At 40.3% G+C, this 20322-nt stretch overlaps 1 protein-coding gene across 8 annotated transcripts in view; it reads left to right on the forward strand.

Moving 5' to 3' along the window:
• The window catches only part of Gab1 (GRB2 associated binding protein 1), a 116124-nt gene that overhangs the window by 89872 nt on the left and 5930 nt on the right, over positions 1-20322 (forward strand). For 5 of the 8 annotated variants that reach the window (XM_020174683.2, XM_020174684.2, XM_074041206.1 and 2 more), the window contains 6 exons: positions 2207-2808; positions 4017-4102; positions 4264-4567; positions 14427-14516; positions 16211-16304; positions 17209-17332. In XM_020174683.2, coding sequence (XP_020030272.2) covers positions 2207-2808; positions 4017-4102; positions 4264-4567; positions 14427-14516; positions 16211-16304; positions 17209-17332 — 1300 coding nt within the window. The remainder of the gene's footprint in view (positions 1-2206; positions 2809-4016; positions 4103-4263; positions 4568-14426; positions 14517-16210; positions 16305-17208; positions 17333-20322) is intronic. The other 3 variants (XM_020174685.2, XM_020174687.2, XM_074041209.1) reach the window with 2 other exon arrangements.

Consider the following 20322-nt stretch of genomic DNA (forward strand, 5'->3'; position numbering starts at 1 on the left):
AGAAATAGCAAATATGTATGAAGTACTCACTGTATGCTTCTTATGCTAGATGCTATGAAGATACAAACTAGTTGTGTAAGACACATTCTTCGCAGATACAGTCTCCTTTGGAGTTTGTACACAAGGCTTGTTCAGAAGCCAAAGACAGGGAGCATAGATTACTTCTAGATGGACACAGAATGACACTCGCCTTGCAAACTCTTGTCTTGCAAGACTCAGCTCAGACATGTGCTCCTCCAGGAAGTGCACCCTCGCACTCATAGGTTGGGTTAGATGTCTCTGTGGGTTTTTAGTCTACTGGTTGTGCCCCACGTCTGTTTTATCATAGTATTGCAAATAACTTGATCACTTCCCTTATTCCTCACTGAACTGTAAGCTAGTCAGAGCAAGAAGCCCTACTGATTACTCATTGCACCTCCTGCTTGTCCTAGCTGCTGTATTTGACCTAAATAAAGCATAAATTTTAGAGTATGCATGGGTGCATGAGAAATACCACCAAGAGACAGTGCAAGTGTTTTTCAGAGCTTCTTAGGAGGAATAAGACCTGAACTACACAGGAGAATATCACTTCTAATTTGGAGGAAAATTCCCTGAGGGAAAGGAGAGATGAGAATGGGCATTTCGGGAAGAAGAAAATGAGCAGAGCCTGCTAGGGAAAGGGTTCTATTTGAGAGGCAGTAGGACACAGGTGGAGCCAGGTTGTTAGGAACTCTGTGGGCCTACTAGATTTTTCTCTGAGTAAGTGAATAATATAAAACCGTGTTGGGAAGATAATGGTCCAATGAGTAGATTTGAAGAGGAAGACACTAGAGAGTTCATTTAGAAGGGTTTAGTATTACAGATGTCACCAGAGACACAGACCTGAATTAGTTGGGGACAGACGGTGGCCATAGGAACAGAAGGAAATAGACATGGATAGGAAGGACCTGGGCTCGATGCGTAAGTGGCGATGAGGGTAAAAGAGGAAATCAGGCCTATTGAATTTTGAGTCTTGAAAATCTAGATTAAAGTGATTTCTTTCAGTACAAATCAAGAAAGAATTAATTTGAGAAGTAAGTTGAGTTAGGTTTGGGACTCATGAATGAGGTCATACAGGGATAATCAAGTAAAAACATTAGTTTGAAAATATGGGATTCAAGAGTTTGGTGAGAAGGGGAAGACAGGAGAAAGGAGAATTCTCCAGGGGCATTAAAGGACTAAACTCTTGGCCATTCCTAGGAGGAAAGGGAGGAGGAAGGAGCCAGTCACTACACCAATAATAAGTGCAAAAGGAAAAATCAGGACAGCACAGTCTGGATCCTCTGATATGAGAAGGGACAGTTTTTCAGTGAGTAAATGCCAGGCACAGTGCTAGATGGTATTGAGAAGTTGGGGAAGAAAAGCCCTTCAAAAAGCCTATCACAAGTTATTTTCAAAATACTAAATTTCTATATGACTTTGAATAACACCTGTAGGTAATGCAGGTATCTCATGTGTCATTAAGGAAGTCAGAATGTGCTTATACTGTTAGCTTCATTTGGCTTATACTGAAATTTTGTGATAACCTCAAGAGGCAGAGACTCAAAACATACCCAAAGCAAAATGTCTCAAATGAGATTTTTAAGGTTAATTGTGCTTTTGAGTTGTTAACTCTATGTCATGTATTTTGATTCTCTTTATAATGTTGGCTAAATATTTGTCAGAGAAAATTAGTGGAAGAGAAGATACATAAAACCTGTTTAGTTGTCACCCCATGTAGGTCTCTGTTATACAGAACAACAGATTTGCCACTGGCAGGTTAAGCTGCGGTGGGTGAACTTTATCACTGAACTTGTGCCAGGTCCTTCAGGCTCCTGATGGGAAGTGCTTTTCCTGTGTCTATACCTTCCTTCTTCATGCTCCTTCCCCAGAGTGTGTGATGTCTTAATTCTTACAGGGACTGTGGTTTTTATGTGTGGGTTTCATAGGTAGAGTTGGGTTGTGGGCAGGTACCAGACAGGAAGTAGGGAGAAGGCTTCGGTGGTTTTGTGGTGGTGGCGGTTTTGTTGTCTGATACATAATCATATAAAAAAAAAACCGTAAAGAATATTTGTGCTTTAAATCTTCTGGATCACACACACAAAAAAATTAATGAAAAACACACATTTTGATTGCTAAGCTATGTTGTCAAAACTGTGTTCCTCTGTCTTGACTATGTCTTATTTTGTTATTAACAATTTTCATTTAGAACCCATGCTGATTCTGCAAAATCCACTTCCTCTGAAACAGACTGCAATGGTAATGTCCCTTCTCTTAAAAATACTGCTTCCTCCCAGAGTAAACATGGAGTGAACGGCTTTCTCCACCAGCAGATGGTGTATGACTCGCCACCGTCAAGGGCCACATCTGTCTCTGTAGACTGCAGCCTTTACAACCTGCCCAGGAGCTATTCCCATGATGTCTTGCCAAAGGAGTCCCCATCCAGTACTGAAGCAGATGGGGAACTCTACGTTTTCAATACCCCGTCTGGGACGTCCAGTATAGATGCTCAAATGAGACACGTATCTATTAGTTACGACATTCCTCCAACACCTGGCAATACTTACCAGATTCCACGGACATTTCCAGAAAGCACCTTGGGACAGACATCAAAGCTGGACACTATTCCAGACATCCCTCCACCTCGGCCACCAAAACCACATCCAATTCATGACCGATCTCCTGCAGAAATGTGTAGCATCCCACGCACGGCCTCAGACACTGACAGTAGTTACTGCATCCCTACAGCAGGGATGTCACCTTCACGTAGCAATACCATTTCCACAGTGGATCTGAACAAGTTGCGAAAAGGTCAGCTCTATTCAGCTTCTCCTCGGTTAGAGACCAATGAGCAGAAGAGTGGTCTTCTGAAATAATTGTGCTTTTCAGTGTAGCGTGATGTTAAAAGGCTTTCCCTTTTTTCTTCAGCTCTGCAGTTCCCCCTCGTGTAGTCAAGATACCAGAGTCTCAATAGACCCCTGAGAGGGTGTGTGTGCGTGTGCACATGTGTGTGCGTGTGTCCATATGCGCTGTTGGAAGGGAGAGAGAGTTTCTCATCCTGAAGAAGTACGGCCTTAGTGACACCTTCCTGCCTCAGGCGGTGTGCACCTCTCTTTCCCACTTTCTGTGTTCCCTGGGTGGGCGGGCTGTCTGTTGGGACGGAGGAGCAGGAAATGTTACAGCCACAAAGCTACCTTTTCCTGCATTGTGTGCCATTATGGCCACTTCTGTGTCACATCTCCTAGGCTCTGTTTCCTTTCTTCCTATTTAAGTAATATTAGCATTTTGTCTAATAGGTGACAGTTCCCTTCCAGTGAAGCTTTTTGTTTGGTTGATTTTATTTACTTTTCAAGCACTGACTCTCTCTCCTTATCACTAATCATTTTAGATCTCACTGGACTTTTATTCTATCATTCTCTTAAGAGCCTCAGGTAAAGACCTTGAGAGAAGAAAAAAAATGAGCTGGCTTATTTTCTGAGACGCTAAAAGTTCTAAAAATAGAAAAGCCAAAGTTTTTAATGCACAGGTTCTAGAAACTATGTTCTAAAATTTGTGTATTTTGTGGTAGCTGTCTGGCTATCTTCAAGAAGATAAGGATTTAATATATCATAAAAAAAGCTATATCATTACTTATTTAACCATTTATTACCAATTTCTTACTCCCTTTTTTTTAAAGTGACTATATGACCTTTTTATAAGTGAGGGAAATATAAATCAGGCCCAATGTCGCACAAAAGGTGAGAAAATGCAGGTACCATTTTCTCTTCTCCATTTGTCAGTAACCCATCTCATCATAGGCTTAGACATCTACTCTTATGGTCAGAAATTGGTGTTGGTGAGCTTACAAGGATGCCTGCATTTTCCAGGGGTTTTATGTGCCAGTTCAAAATACTGTTCTGTGAGCATTTTTGAAATTGATGCATGCGCGTGTGCAAAGAGAGCAAGAAGTAGGCCAGTCCTCACTATCCTGAGTGCTCACAAAATGGAGAGAGATGTTGACAGTTTGTTCTTTATTCTAGATGCTAGCTCTCAAGACTGCTACGATATTCCACGCACATTTCCCAGTGACAGATCTAGTTCACTTGAAGGCTTCCATAACCACTTTGTAAGTATAATCCATCCTGGCATTGTCAAGAGTATTTCAAAAATCTTCCTGCTTGGTACCCTGGGGCTAACTGAGATGGTGATCCACGTGAATGAATGTGACTCGTGTTTTTGTGTTCGACGGTAGTTTTGTTTATTAAGAGAAATGTATGTGTGTTTTAGAAAATCAAAAGCGTGTTGACAGTGGGAAGTGTGTCAAGTGAAGAACTGGATGAAAACTACGTCCCAATGAATCCCAACTCGCCACCACAGCAACAGTCCAGCAGTTTCACAGAACCAATTCAGGAGGCAAATTATGTGCCAATGACTCCAGGGACATTCGATTTTTCTTCATTTGGAATGCAAGTTCCTCCTCCTGCTCATATGGGCTTCAGGTCCAGCCCAAAGACCCCTCCCAGAAGGCCAGTTCCTGTTGCAGACTGTGAACCGCCCCCAGTGGATAGGAACCTGAAGCCAGACAGAAAAGGTAAGAGGGTGGGAAGTTAGATTTGCATTTACCTGTCACTAAACCAAAATCTGCTTGGAGACTAGAAATTCTGAAACATCCTATTTACCTGGGTCGTCAAGAACAGCAGTACTGCTTTTCATAGATAGCCAAGTGAGAGTTAGTCTCCTGCCTCTAGAGGAGAGTTTGCAAGCTAAAATCCCCAGAGGGATAGGCAGCCACAGGGAAGAATTAGAAACTGGAACGCTCTTGTCCCTCTAACTGGATCACCGAACTCTCCAGGTCGGTGCAATCTTTTGTTTTGGCTGCAATCTTTTATTTTGTTTCGGCTGCAATCATCTTTTGTTGACTGGTGAAGCTGTGGGCACGTGATCTGTCAAGAGAAGGCAGGACGACTGCAGGTGTGGTTCAAGTGGTAGAGCGCCTGCTTTGCAAGCATGAAGCCCTGAGTTCAAACCCCAGTCCCACCGAGAAAAGGGAGAGAGAGAAAAGACAGAAATCAGGGTTTTATCTGTATCATCTCTTGACTTTTAAAGTTCTGTCAACTAGTTTATTTCTCTTAATTGCAGACCAAATCCCTTGCTTGTACAAACTAGATATGGCTTTCAGTTGTTGTTTTGTAACCTCTAGAGTATATAGTATCAAATCAGATTTCAGATTATTAATCAGTTGATATAATTATTCAAGAAAGAGAATCCCTGTATAATTTATTTACCCATTTAACACCTTTTTAAAAATTATTCTGCTTGGCTAGGGAATAAATAAATGCTTCTAGTCTATTCTCTTCCTAGTCTATTTTTTTATACCTGACTTTATAAGTGGCATTAAATTCTGAGGTAACACGGTTTGTTAAGATTGCTCTTAAAAGGATTGGAGGTGTGACTCAAGCGGTAGAGCACCTGCCTGGCAAGTGCAAGGCCCTGAGTTCAAACCTCAGTACCACCCAAAAAAAAAAAAGAGTTCTCGTAAAGGAAACTTTTCAGCCACATTGGATAGTGGGTATTATCCATTTAGTTTTTAAAATTTGGTTTGTTACTTATACTCAGGCAACCTATTAATGTTAGTGTGACTTAGTCTTGACAACCAAATAAGTCAGCATACGTGTGATTGGGGTGCTGTTTCTGGCTTATGGCCGGGATGTCAGTGCATCTGAAAAGTCTTGTGCTGTATGCAGGGTTGTTTTCTTTGCAGTACTGGAGCTTGAACTCAGGGCCTACATCTTCAGCCACTCCACCAGCCCTTTTTTGTGTTAAGTATTTCCAAGATAGGGCCTCACAAACTGCCCTGGCTGGCTTCAAACCACGATCCTCCTGATCTCTGCCTCCTGAGTAGCTAGGATTACAGGCGTGAGCCACCGGCACCTGGCCATATGCAACTTTTTAAGAACGGATAATATATATGTAAATTTCTCATTAACCTGGGCTTAGGTCATTAACTGTAGATCTAATTAAGTTTCAGGCATGGGAAAGATAGCTTGAGGCCCAGACTATCTTAAGAAAAGGGGTTGGTTTTGTTTTTAAGTAAGTAAGGGTGTATGTGTGCTAACGCAAGACCAAAACTGGAAACTGAGGCAGCTCTATGGGGTGGTTACCATGTCCTCTCTGCGCTTGTTTCCTGGGAAGTCTTTGCCTCTGCTTTGTTTTCTCTTTTTCTTTGTTTTCTCTTCTTCCCTGTAGCCTCTCCTTAAACAGGCTCTGCTGCCTGAGAGCTTTGGCCTACGGCGCCCCCTGTGGCCTCGATTCCCCTCCTGGCTCCTTTTGTGCACCCGTGCAGTTTCTGCAGCTGTCATTGACTTGTGTCAGGTTGCTTAGAGATTATTTGATTGGTCCAATTTGTCTTTCCACCCAGGCCACATACTGGATTGTAGGCCATCCCACAGATGACTCCTAGGGCAAGTGTCCATCATTGGTCCCTTGGTTGAAAAGATCATCTGCCACTCAGACTGCCCACGTGGCAGCAGGACCACACTCAGGGTGTTTATCTCCGAGAGAGCAGAGTGGGAGCACCACGGGCTTTTTATTTCATAGTGTTGTCTTTTGTTTCTCTTTGTCTTGGTTGTCTCTGTTGCACACATCATTAGTCATTTTCTTTGCATACAATATACAAAAAATATATTTGACATGTCTACGTATATAATTAGGCCATACATCAGTGAAAGATACAAGTGTCACACACTCTGAAATATTGAAACAGCTTTCAAAATGTTAACTGGCACTTTTTTATTTTTCTGTGTTAGTAGTTGTCTACTTTTTACCCTCTAAACTTAGCAGTTTTATATCTCGAGGTCCCCTATAAATGTGGAGGCAGTCTGATCTGGGAAAGGGTACTAAGCTCTAATTCTGATGTACCTTGTGTGTCATATTCTTATATATATCTGACAAGGACTGTATCTTAAATACTACATACGTGGACCATTATACCTTCCTATGAATGCAGTCAAAGTCTAAGTAGCTCAGTACATGAAGAATGAAGTGTCTTTATTCTTTGAATCAACCTGAAGTGACTTTATGGTAGAACAGAACAAAGTGGGCTCTTCTGGAGATTGTGTTCTTTCTGTTAAAAACTAACCAAATTGGAGGTGTGGGGGTGCGACTTTGCAGTAGAGTGCTAGTCTAGCAGGCATGAGGCCCTGGCTTCGATCCCCAGCACCTCAAAAAGAAAAGAAAAAAATAATTAACCAAACTTGAGGGAAAGGAGAGCTGTGAGTGTACACCAGTGATAAGAGTGCTTGCCCAGCCTGTGCAAGACACTGAGTTCAATCCCCTGCACTGCAGAAATAAATGAACAATTAATTAAAACTAAACTTAACCAAACTGTTCAGAGACCATCCTGAGCTCATGAGCTAGATTATTTGGCTTATTTGCTTAAATATGAGATGAACTAAAAAAGAGCACCCAGATTAAATACCCATATAGCTTTTGGTGAAACCAAGAGCAGTTTTAGCAAAATAGTAAAGAGATTACTTAAAATCATAGTGTTAAAAATGGCTTTACTTTTCTTTAGTGCTATTATGCTTTTTCAATATATATGACACAAGAAAGGAGGCATACGAAGGTATTTAGTGTGACAGGAAATTTTGTCACCTATCTTTGGAAAGATATAAGTATTCAAGAAAAACACAGTTTAAAATCTAAATTCGGATCTCAGAATCAAGTTTGCTCTTAAAATTTAAACTATAAAATAAATTCCTTATTTGGTCATAAGATTCATAGCATAAAATGGGTATTTTAATTTCAGATTCTGTGACATCAAATGACTTAATCTTTTATTCCAGTTTTTTTATTATCTAAAACTCACAATAAGAAAATCTAATTCTGTCAAATAAAGCTTGATTAGTTTCCAAAGCCCCAGATAACTGGTTCCACACCTGTGTAACAGGTTTTTGTGTGTCGTCTCTCAAAGGGTCTACAACAGATGAGTGACATTCTAGTCTTGTTTATGTCCCCCGTGTAAGACGTCAGCTGCTGTAGTTTGGCTTATGAACGGGTTTTTGAAATACTTAGTAATCCAAGCTGCATAGAGACACTGAATGTTGCCACCTAATATATTACCAGGAACCCCTTGCCTGTCACCTAGTTTGTGGTAGCTGTATTTTCACCATACTGTTTCTGTCACTATATTGTTTTTGAACCAAATTTTACGTATATTAACAGAAGAGAAATTTTTTGTGGCAAGACTGGGGCTTGAACTCAGGGCTTCACTCTTGCAAAGCAGGTGCTCTACTGCTTGAGCCACACCTCCAGTCCATTTTGTTCTGGTTATTTTGGAGATGGGGGTTCTCACAAATTATTTGCCCAGGTTGGCCTCAAAATGAGATCCTCCTGATCTCAGCCTCCCATCTATTACAGTTTAAAGGAAATAAGTGTGGAGTACATTTTTGTTTAATGTGTGGAGGGTTTTCCCTAAGAACCCTTGATCTTCATTTATGATTGTAATTTATAGTATTATGTTCCTCTGCATGCAGTGAGGCCAAACCAATATGAACATTTTTCAATACTCTGCCTACATTTTCAGTTGGAATTCGTGGAGGATAATAATCTTTTGCTGGGCGCCAGTGGCTCACGCCTTTAATCCTAGCTACTCAAGAAGCAGAGATGAGGAGGATCATGGTTCAAAGCCAGCCCCGGCAAATAGTCCATGAGACCCTATCTCAAAAAAGTCTATCACAAAAAAAGGGCTGGTTGGAGTGGCTCCAACCTACCTAGCAAGCGTGAGGCTCTGAGTTCAAACTCCAGTAGTGCCAAAAGAAAAATAAATTAAAAATTTGCAAATAATTTTTGGAATTACTTTTCTTCCATCTCAGTTGTGACCATGCTTACTGAAAGAGCGTAATCTATAAAACTTTTGGAAGAAGAACTACCGTAGGCTAAGTTAAATGTGTAATAATGCAGAAAATAAAATTTCTGTGTCAAGTAGAATTTATGTGAGCATTGCCTATTAGAATATTAGTAATGTGTACGAGCTTTTCCGAAAGAATTGCACCTGCTGCTCTGAACCATGACCCTCGTGTACCTGCCTTGATAGCATTTGAGGTGACCAACTTGGGAAATTACATTATTTCCTTTTTCCTTTTAAAGAACGAGGAAAACATGTTTGAGGTTGAACACTAGAGGAGTGACCTTCGCTCACTTAGTCTTAGGTCTAAGTGCTTACCAGTTACAGGACAGTTGCTAGGCCTGATGTCTCCAACTCAAGGAAGGAGGAAGTCGCTTTCCTGAGAAAGCTCAAGGTCTAGGTGTAGCAGATGAGGTAGAAAAGTAAACACGTGATCGTAATTACTGGGAAGAGGCCACAGTTGAGGTAAAGTCTTGGCACTGTCAGAGCAGCGTCTCTGAGGCAGTGTGACAATTAAGCAGGTCAGAGAGCAGGGTGGCACAGGAGCGTCTAGCTTGAGTCAACATCCTGCTTAGATCCTCTCACAGAGAGGGGACCCGAGGCTGCCTCAGAGTTATGAGCAGGTGGGTGGCTGGGAGGGAGGGAAGAAGGTACAGAAAGGAAGGAAAGAATGCCAAACACCTCGCAGTGATCCCGAGCGTGTCGTGATCTACCTGCTGATGACATTGAACTTTATTCTGAATGCACAATTAAAAGGTTTTATGCAGACAAGTAACATAATTGGGTTGCCTCTAGACAGCTCATTGTGATTAAAGAATATGGTACAGAAAATAATTGTACTCTTTCATGGAAAATGATATAAAAATCACACCTTTTTCATCTCCCTTAGAGAGCTTTGCCCAGTTTTCCAAATCCAGGGTTCTGGAAGTCTGGGACATTGCGAACAACATGACAAAAGTCCTCTTCCATCCCTCAACTTGAGGGACTTGGAGTGATGTTTAGAAGGTTTGGGGGCACTAGAAGGTAAGTGGAGGTCACATCCAATAAGTGGTGAGTTCCTCACTTTCAGAGAAACAAGGCCGGTAGGTCAAGTGCACCTCAGATACACGGTTGTTTCCTCCCCCCCTTATTTTCTGGGGTGAATGCCTGCAGCTCATCCAGGCCTTCCATCTGGAAGGCATCCTGCTCTGTGCAGAAGGGCAGCGGGGCTGCATTGAGGCTCCTTTTGCCTGGAGGTCCCTGTTTGCAGGAGAGAATGTCTGTGTGGCAAAAGGTTAGTTCAAGAAGAATTAATTTAGAAGGCAACACACATGTACAGGAAAGCAATGCAAGTCAGCTCCCGGTATAGCTATCCTTATCTCAACTAGCAAAAACCCTTGTTCCTTCCTATTATTGCTTATACTCTCTCTTCAACAAAATTAGAAATAAGGGCAAAATAGTTTCTGCCTGGTAGAAGGGCAGGGAGGGGGTGGGGGAAGGCGGGAGAAATGACTCAAACATTGTATGCACATATGAATAAAAGAAAAAATGAAAATAAATAAGTAAAATAAAAAAGAGTGTGCGATTGCAAGGCTGTTTTCTTCTGCATACTTATGTATGTTACTTTACACATTTTCTGGCAGTATTGGAATTTGAACTCAGGGCCGCTTGAGCCTCCAGCCTCCATCTGACTGTTTCTGATGGGCTTGGGCAGTGTCCTCCTTCAGGAGGGCACGTGGTGTGAGAGCAAAGCAAAGGAGGCCATGGGTCAAGTGCAGATGTTTTCTAGGTAAAAGTGTGCTGATTACTTTCTCTTAATAAGCTATCATAATAGATTCCTGTTTGAGGTTATAATTCAGTGTGTCATCCCTGTTTTAGGACTTTGGTCCTAAAATCAGCCTTAAGCTTTTCACGGAACAGAAAATACATGTTAACTGTTGTAAATGCACTTTTAAAATCTCAGTTAAAATATCATACTGTTCTACATCATATTTTTCTGTGAAGAAAACCAAGGAATGTTCTGAAAACAGAGTGCCTCTTTACTCTCCTGGAGAAAAGGTAGAGATGGGGCAGAATTTTAGTGAAAGGCTCCCTGACCTCATGCATCTGCTTTTGGCTAACATGTGTGTCCTTGGGCCACTTTGAGAACTACTCACCCCACATTGTACATGACCTCACACACAGTCACTTACACTTAACTTTTGTTTTCATTATGATCAACAAGAATATGCTAGTGATAAAGATCAGAGAAATGCAATGATTTTACCTATGTATTTAGCATGTCACATACTTAAGATGCAATTGCAAAGACTTAACTACACACAGGAGCAAAACAATACACATAGAATGACAATAGTAAGGATTCCAGGCTGGCCTATGGATGTGGAACTGAGAGCGCAAACCCTTTACATGGATTCAAAGGACTCTACTTCTGTTGCCACCAGTCATCTGTGTGGCTCTGGGCTGGCCCCAGCTGCTCAGTGGTAGCATGAAAATCTGTTTTAATCATGCCATTCTTGCAAGGTAACTGGTGCATGAGAAACTCACAATAGAGGCTCACAAGTAACGGGAAGCGGTGTGCTGTTTCTCAGGTTGGCCCAATGGACTTTATTGTCATTTCAGTTTTTTGTTGAAAGAAAGACACAAATAAAGCAAGGACAGATAATGACAGTGAAAATGGAGGGAAGGGCTGACATTTTAAAGTTGTGAGTGACAGCACAGAGAGAAGAGAATGGACAGTGCACAGTTGAAAAGAGTGACATGAAAGACACCTGCAGCCTGTTCTCGTGGCACCTTCCATTTTCCATGATTTCTCCATATTGCTAATACGGATTCCATGTTCCTGTCTGTAAAAATCATTTAGCATCTTCACATGTAATTCATGGAGTAGAACTTGAAAGTAGCAGGGTATTACCTTGTATTTTTTTCACATAACAGCCATTAATACCTCGCTTTTTCAGGGCCTACACATTTGAGCCACTCCACCAGCCCTTTTTTGTGAAGGTTTTTTTTTTTTTCTTTTCAAGATAGGGTCTCACAAACTTGCCTGGGCTGGCTTTGAACCACAGTCCTCCTGAGTAGCTAGGATTAGAGGTATGAGCCACCAGTGCCCAGCTACCTCTCATGCTTGTTCTGTCTTTTGTATCTCAAAGAACTTTCTCCTAGCTGAGGAAGACTAAAACAAGATAGGCATTGGGTTTCTCTTTTGTTATTTTTTATCTATTAAGGTTGTGTTCTCTTCCTTCCCAAACAATTGGTTTGTTCTTGCCTTGTTTTTCTTCTCTAAGTACAAGTTTTAAAAGAGTCTCCTTGTTTTTCATGAGCTGGGATCGTTCTGGACTGTGGCCATCAGCCAGCATTCATTCACTCAGACGTCAGTAACTTTCAGATTGACCTTCATTACCTTCTCCTTGCATCTTAGCACTTCTTGTTTTGACTTTCTTGCCGGCATATTGACATATCATTGGCATTGTAAAACCAAATTCAGTTGGTCAAGTGAGATGGACTCTTGAAATACAGCCCTGAGGTTTTGTACCTAAGGATCCAGGAAATGGCACCATTGTCACTGCTGTTGGAGGTGGGAAATGGCCCTGGTTTGCAGGAGCAATGATCAGGTCAATTTGAAGTACTAGAAGAACAATTAGAGATGATGCATAAGGGAGGTGAAGTATTTCTAAAGAAAAAGTGAGGAACAATAACTGGATAGACAGGGCAGTCATTGAGCCACAAATGTGGGCAAGATGCTAGGGGTGCAAAGTTGAGACACACACAGTAAAGACTGGGAAATAACCACAGTGAAAAGTTGGGATGAAGCTAACGGACTGATGAAAGTCAGCCTTTCGGAAAAGGAGCGGGGAAGACAGCCACCGAGTAAACACCAAACTGAAAATACCTTGTTAGCTTTTTATAATTATTAAATGTTGCATTGCTCATGTGTCAACTATAGTGGGATTCAAGTAGATGCAGTGCCCCAAGCCTCATCTCTATATTTGGAGTAAGTAATATCAGCTCTGCACATAAGCACAGTAACAAGCACCTTTCTCCTCTCTGACTGACCTTGTGACTATGTAATAGAATGCGCTAAGATCTCAAATTGAACCGCAAACACTACATTTTCTAAGATGCTCTATACCACAAAAGGAATCGAGGTAAAGACCATGTGGCCTGTGATTCAGGAGCATCGCTCTAGCATGTGGGGGGGCAGAGGAAGGCTTCATTCTGCTGTGACTAGTGTTGTGACCTCAACAAGTCACTTAAGCTGCTTTCTTTCTCCAGGGTATCTCATCATAAAATGAAGAAGGTGGATTTGATCCAAGAGTATTTTTCTAGTAGTAAAACCTATCCCCTGCCTCTTGCTTTTTTGAAGGGTAGTGCACTGTTCAGAGGAGTTTAAAAAACTTACGTGTGGTTGGCGGAATGGCTGACATGGTAGAGCTCCTGCCTAGCAACCATGAGGCCCTGAGTTCAAACCCCAGTACCAAAGAAGTGTGCTGATGCCATGGGTCCTGGATGGCGTCAGGGCTTAGGGATCGATTTTGCCCAAAATTTGAGTACTCAGATTTTAAGCTTGTCTTTCTTATTTTTAATAATACTTTTTCAATGTATTAATTATCTAACTTAGAAAATTGGTTAGAGAGTTTTCATTGTTTAGAACCTATTGAGTCACATTTTATGAAATTTTGACTTCAGTAAATAAGATGCTAGATATCAGCCATGAACCAACAATTTCCAAGAAAAAACTCAGTGCCATTGGAAACAGGGTACTTGAGCTGATTCTGTCATCCAGGCTGCCAACAGGCAAAGTGTGTGACAACAGCTGAGAGTCCGCCTGACACCCCTCATGGGACTGTCAAGTAGTTGCAGGTGGCAGAGAAGAAATGACAGGAAAATGATGGCAACTGGATTTATGTTTTCCAGTACTTAAACTGAAGCTAGATAATGAGTAGTGCCACCGTGTAAATATCTAGCTCTTGTAAGATAAAGTCACTAGGCAGGTGCTGAATATCCACGGGAAATAAGTCACCACCGAGCATTTGGTCTGGATTAGTAAATATTGTAAGTTCCACCTGCTTCTCCATAGGGCCCTCGGTCTGGAGGTGCAGGATCACATCTGTCCCAACTTAGGACAGTATTATTATGGGGAAGTCTGTAGTGCTTTCTCATGAGACACTGGACTTCAAACAAGATGTAATTGAGATCTGCCTGGGGGGTTATATCATTTTTATTTGATCCAGTTTTCTAAGACATGTTAGAAGAAGAACTAACATGGACCTGCTTTTCTCTCCTTCCCTCAAATGCAGACGGTTAACCAGGCTGGTTGACACACTAGAGCGCTGCTGTCCTCCTAGCTTTCTGCTTCTGCCTGCGGCTTCCTCCCTCCCCTGTGCTGAGCCATGAGTCGGGTGTGGCAAGATGGGACTATTTTCCACAAACGTTTTTTGTTTCTGCTTTTGAGGTGTAACATTTCCGCACAGGATTTTAGTTGCTTTTTTTTTTTTTTTAATAGAATCCATTTTCCCATTACAAAATAACATTATATTAAGAGAGTCTTCTTTTTACCAATTAGGTCAAAGTCCTAAAATTTTAAGACCCAAACCCCATGGTTTAGAGCGAACTGATTCACAAACCATAGGTGACTTTGCTACAAGAAGAAAGGGTATGTACTTTAGTACCGCATGCTGTGTGGGGCACTGGGAATTTATTTATTTTGTAATGTTTTTTCATAAGAAGCAAAAAAAAAAAAAAAAAAAACTCAACTTAAATGATGTAAATACAGTTTCCCAGCATGTTAATTTCTCAAGTGACCGTTTCCCATGGGACACATGAGTATATCATGACAGCAGGCTGCATGTTGAATATTCGCTAATGTGTCATTGTCTGTCTTTTGCATTGGTCCCTTAACTTTTTAGACAGTAGTAAATTGTTGTGAGTTGCTCGTGAGCCCCAGTTGTCTCTTGTATTTCTGTTCTGTTTTGAGGCAGGATAGAAAACAATTTCCATGTCTTAATTATCCATTGCTTAGAAATTGGTAGCTAAACCCCTATTAGCCTTTTTGGTGTCAAAAACAAGAAGCATTAAATAAATACCATCAGTCAGCACAATATCCTGCAGATATCTAGTTTGAATATAGTGATAAGAAAAATTATTTTAATGTGAATTTAATAAATTTGAGTTGACAAAGGTACTAAATTATAGACCTGTGACTGTGTAGTTCTTTAAAGTGACTACCTGTTTTGCAGTTTCACGGTAACTATAGCACAGCTGACTAAAATTACACATTTATGACAGAGACTAAAGAAACCTGGAAAAATGAACATTTGTTTTTTAGAGTGGCAGAATGGAATAAAATTAAGATATTTATCCAAGAGGTTTAAGCGGTCTTCTAAGACATAATTAATGCTAACAAATTGTATTGTTTTAGCTTTTTTTGCTCACTTCCTACATTTCTGGAAAGTAGTGGTACATATTGGCATAATTGTCAACAAAAGTAATATGATAATATGTGAAACCCCTTAAAAATGTAAAAGCATTAGCATTACTTAATTTTATTTAGTTGAGTAAAGGATTCCTTAATTAAATTAAGCTAAATTCGTTTCTCAGCCTTTTGGCTAAGATCAAGTGTAAATTAAGCTAAAAATAGGAAGTGATTGTTTAAGGCAGTTACGGCCTTTTCTTAGAGGAGAGGTTGAGTCTAGAATATGATTACTCTTTGGTTTTGTTTGTTTCAAGACTAAGTATATATTATTTTAAAAGATTTGCTCATTAAGCCTTTTGATTTTATCATAGTTTTTTGTTTTGGGTTTTAACAAAGTTTTATTTCCAATTCCTCTCTGTATCATTCTAGATACATAGATAGATTAGACAGATAGATAGATGATAGATACATGATCGATGATAGAGACATGATAGATGATAGATAGATAGATGATAGATACATGTATAGCAGATTCTTCAATATTGAAGGATAGTAATATTTTTTCACATAGATAATTAAATTTCCATCTGAAGGATGAAATTAGTAAAAGCGTGAATAATGAAACAAGAAAAGTATAACTCAATCAACTGTAAAGGAATTCACGACTCTTTCTCATTCTCATTTAGTTTATATCCATAAAATATTTATTTAACCTTCTGAAGCAACACGTTGTCATAGAGCTTTAGCCTTTGTGTGAACAATCAAGAGACATTATCTAATTTAGCTTTCCCCCTGTGATAGCCATGAACCTTGCTCACTGCATGTGTGAGGCTAGCTGATCTCAGGTGCCCCTGGCTGTCAAACAGAAGTTGAGAAATAAAGGATCTTGTCAAAGTACTGTACACCAAAAGTTCCTTTTCTCTTTTTCTTTGCAGCCAAGCCAGCACCTTTAGAGATAAAACCTTTGCCAGAGTGGGAAGAATTGCAAGCTCCAGTGAGATCCCCTATCACTCGGAGTTTTGCTCGAGAGTAAGTTAACCTTATTTAAATACATTCAAATACAAGACTATCTAGACTTGTTCGTTGTCAAAGAACATATCGAAAAGAATGGTTATCAAAGGATGGTCTGGAGAAGCCCCCCTTTCAGACTCTCTTCATTAAGACAGTACGATGTGGGCTGTGAGCTTGGCTCCAGTAAGGCCCTAAGTTCAATCCTCAGCACCGCCAGAAACAAAACAGAGAAAGGGAGATACTAAGATGTTATTTGTCTTTTCCATTCTCCCATCTGTACAAGTGCAAGGTCATGTGAGCTTTTACAATGTGTGATATCATCACGTGACAACCAATAGCCTGTGTATTTGTATAATCTTGTGTTTTAAAAAATGCTTCTATTTTGGTTTCTAATGAAAAAAATTGGTTGTTGGGGTTCTCAGTCATTTTTTAGAGTGGGATCACAAGATCAAAAAATTTCTGAAGACTGCTGATCTGGATGCTAGTTTCTTGGGAGGCTGGTTTAACTGAGATTTATTTAATTTAAATCTTTATACAAAAGTGAGAATAATTTGTGAAGTTACAAACTTGTGCATAACATGTGTTTGTGTTACAGCTATACATGTAGGTAGTTTTCTTTTTTAAAAAAGGAGTTCTCAAATCTTGCTTTTTAAATCTATGACTTTCTATTTACCCAAAAAGTACTAGAAATACTTTTTTTTTGCTTATATTACACAAGATAATTTGGTGTCAGTTGTATGTTTATAATGCAGCTGTATTAGTTGTGTGCATGAATGTGTGTAATAAAATGTGTTATAGTAAATAATTAGAGATAATATAAAATAAATGAGTATTTCAGAAAGAGTGCACACTTTCACTCGTTTTGTGATCTTAGACATTTCCATCGAGGTCTATGTTTTTTAACAATAATTTCTGTCTCTAGTTCCTCCAGGTTTCCCTTGTCCCCTCGACCAGATTCAGTGCACAGCACGACATCAAGCAGCGACTCACACGACAGTGAAGAGAATTATGTGCCCATGAACCCCAGCCTGTCTGGTGAAGACCCAGTGCGTAAAGTCTTTGTCTTAACTTCTCCTTTCCTGAACAGCCTTTGAAATCATTCAGGCTCGCTCTTCCAGCTTATAAACATCACCCTCACGTCTTTTTTTCCTCTATACTTAAAGAAAAACAGTCAAAGACAGCTTTTTTAAATAGTATCATCTTTACAGGGTTAAATTGTAATATCATTCTTACTTGTAAACTGGTCAGAAAACAAAAAGATTTTTGTGTTAGCTTTCTGTTACCATAACAAATACCTGAGATGGTCAACTTATAAGGAGAAAAGGTTTATTTTTGGCCCATGGTTTTGGAGATCCCAGTCCATGATTTGTTGGCCCAATGTTCTGGGCTGGTGGGTGCACATCGTAGTAGGAGTAAGTAGTAGAGAAAAACCAACTCACCTTCTGTCAGGGAAGCAAAATAGAACAAGGAAGAGGAGCAGGAGTCCCCAATCCCCTTTAAGGGCACACCCCCAATGTAGGAAAGACTTCTTCCCACTGAGCCTTACCTCCTACAGGTTCTATCTCCCCCCAGTAGTGCCTTTGAGGGACATTTCAGAAACTAGAGCAGTTTTACAGAAACTTTCTGGTTATATTTCATTTAAACTATAATTCATTTTTTATACTTTTCCAGAAAATATTGAGAGCATGGAATATTGCAGTTCTTGAGGCCCATGTCTTGGGAATCTTATGGTGAAATTGTCTTCTGAGGAAGGTCTTTGGTAATCTTTCAGTGACATACCCTTGGGGTTAAAAATTAATAAGGATCTGCTACAAACATAATTTGGGTCAGGTTGTCTATATTACCACAGGATGATAGCTTTGTAATAGTATAAGCATTTTGTTTCCCAGAATCAGGTAGCTGGTAGAGTGGCTCAAGTGGTAGAGCACCTGTCTAGCAAGCCTAGCATGTGAGAGGCCCTAAGTTCAAGCCCCAGTACCATCATCCCCCCAAAAAAATATCTCCCAGAAATTAGGTAGTTGGCAGAAAATTGTTCCTATGTTTAAGTGTACAAATCAACTTTTAAAAATATTTTGATATTGCTTTTCCTTACCTCAGATTTAGTGCCTGTTCTGTTATTTTTATTGCAGTAGATAAGACTATCAGTTGGATTAGGTTTACCTCTGAGAAACAGAAAATAAATAACAGTGACTTAAGACAAAAGTTTCTTTCTCGTGCAAATATCTGGAGAGAGGCAGTCCAGAGCTGTGGTGGCAGCTCTATTCCAGTGTCTCTTCTAGGATTCAAACCGCTTCCAGCTCTGCAGTCTGTGACAACCTCTGACATGCTCATAAAACAAGATGATACTCTAGCCAACAGGTTCACGTGCCAGGCTTCGGGTGGAGGAAAGGAGAAGCAGCAAAGGGCTAAACCCAGGCTCCTCATAAAGAGAGGGCCCCTGGAAAATGCCACAGTCAGACCCGTAGCCCAAGCTCAGCCTGTGTGGACACACTTAGACACATAGCTTTTCTTCAGAGGGACAGGGGCCCCATCCCATCTAGACAGAGTAGGCACGGGGGACAACCTGGTAGGCAAGTGTCTGGTGTCAGACTTTGACATTTTAGTGGCCTTTAAAACAATCCTAATTAGTGATAGAATTGGGTTTTATATAAATGAATTTTTTTTTCCTTAGTAGACAGTAGGCAGAACCAGGTTCCTCATAACTGTTCGTCAGGAAACCTAAATAAGTGACAAGAAAAGCTTGATTTGGTGCTTATCCTGGTTACCTTGAAAAATTATGAAACTTAAAGTATTCAAAAATGAAGAATAAAAAATACTTAGGTCAGCACTGAATTAGGATACAGTGTTTTCACTGACAATTTGTTGACTTCCTTTTGTGTTCAGTATTTCTAAACTCAATGAATGTTCCCTTATTTGTTATCCTCATGGAAGACAGACTTGAGTCTAAGTAAATCCTAAGTACTACATGAGAGTGGATATTTTCACATTTAGGTCTCTGGACAAATGTTTTTCTAATTATAAAAATAACTAGTGTGTTTGGTTCTTTTGCCCCAAATTGTAAATGACCTTAAATATCTTGGAAAGGCCAGTAATAGGAAAGTTTGAATGTATCATTTATTGAGTAAGAGTGAAGGGAAAAGAAGAAAAGTACAATCAGATGTCAAAGGAAATTGAAATAAAAAAATATATACCTTATGACAGTAAGCCAAAAAGGGTGGGGTTTTTTTTGTTGGGGAGAGGGGAAGTGGGGTTTGAACTCAGAGCTTTACACTTGCAAAGCAGGCATTCTGTGGCTTGAACCACACCTCCAGTCTGTTTTGCTGTGGTTCTTTAGAGATGCTGGCCTCATAAACTATTTGCCCAGGCTGGCCTCACAGTAAGATCCTCCTGACCTCAGTCTCAAGTAGTTGGATTACAGGTGTGAACCCCTGGCACCTGGCAGGTAGACTAAAATCACTAGCTGGTGAATTTCTAAAATACTTAGGTCCAATGTGTCAGAAATAAGCAAAAGTGAAACTACATATATATCATGCACAATAGAAAATAAAAATGAAACCCATTAAAGATTGTTCTAAAAGGTAGGAGAGGGGAAATAAGCAAGAGTAATAGCAAGACCGATTGGGATTATAAATTTTTGATTTAATTTAATTTTTGAGTTAGCATGCATTGATAACGAGGGAATTTCGTCGTGATAATTCTGCACATGTGCACAGCGTGCTTGGAGCGAGTTCGCCCCTCCATCGTGTCCTCATCGCGCTCCTCTTCTTCCTCTTCCCTTTTTGCAAACGGGGTTTGGTGGGCTTCTTTATGCTGCTTCATACAGAAGGGGTGCATTTGATACAGGTATGCATGTCGTGATGAAACCTCCTTGTACAATTAATACACGCAAATAAAAAAGGCATAAAACCAACTGTGCCCTTTCCAGCTCCTCAACTGCAAGGACTGAGTGTGCTCCACCCCCTGCCCCATAGGAAGGAGTCCCATTTTACAGCCATGTTCACCAATCCTCTTTGATTTTGGAACTTAATGCATGGAC

This window comes from Castor canadensis, chromosome 9 (genome assembly GCF_047511655.1).
Source record: "Castor canadensis chromosome 9, mCasCan1.hap1v2, whole genome shotgun sequence".
Lineage (NCBI taxonomy): Eukaryota > Metazoa > Chordata > Mammalia > Rodentia > Castoridae > Castor > Castor canadensis.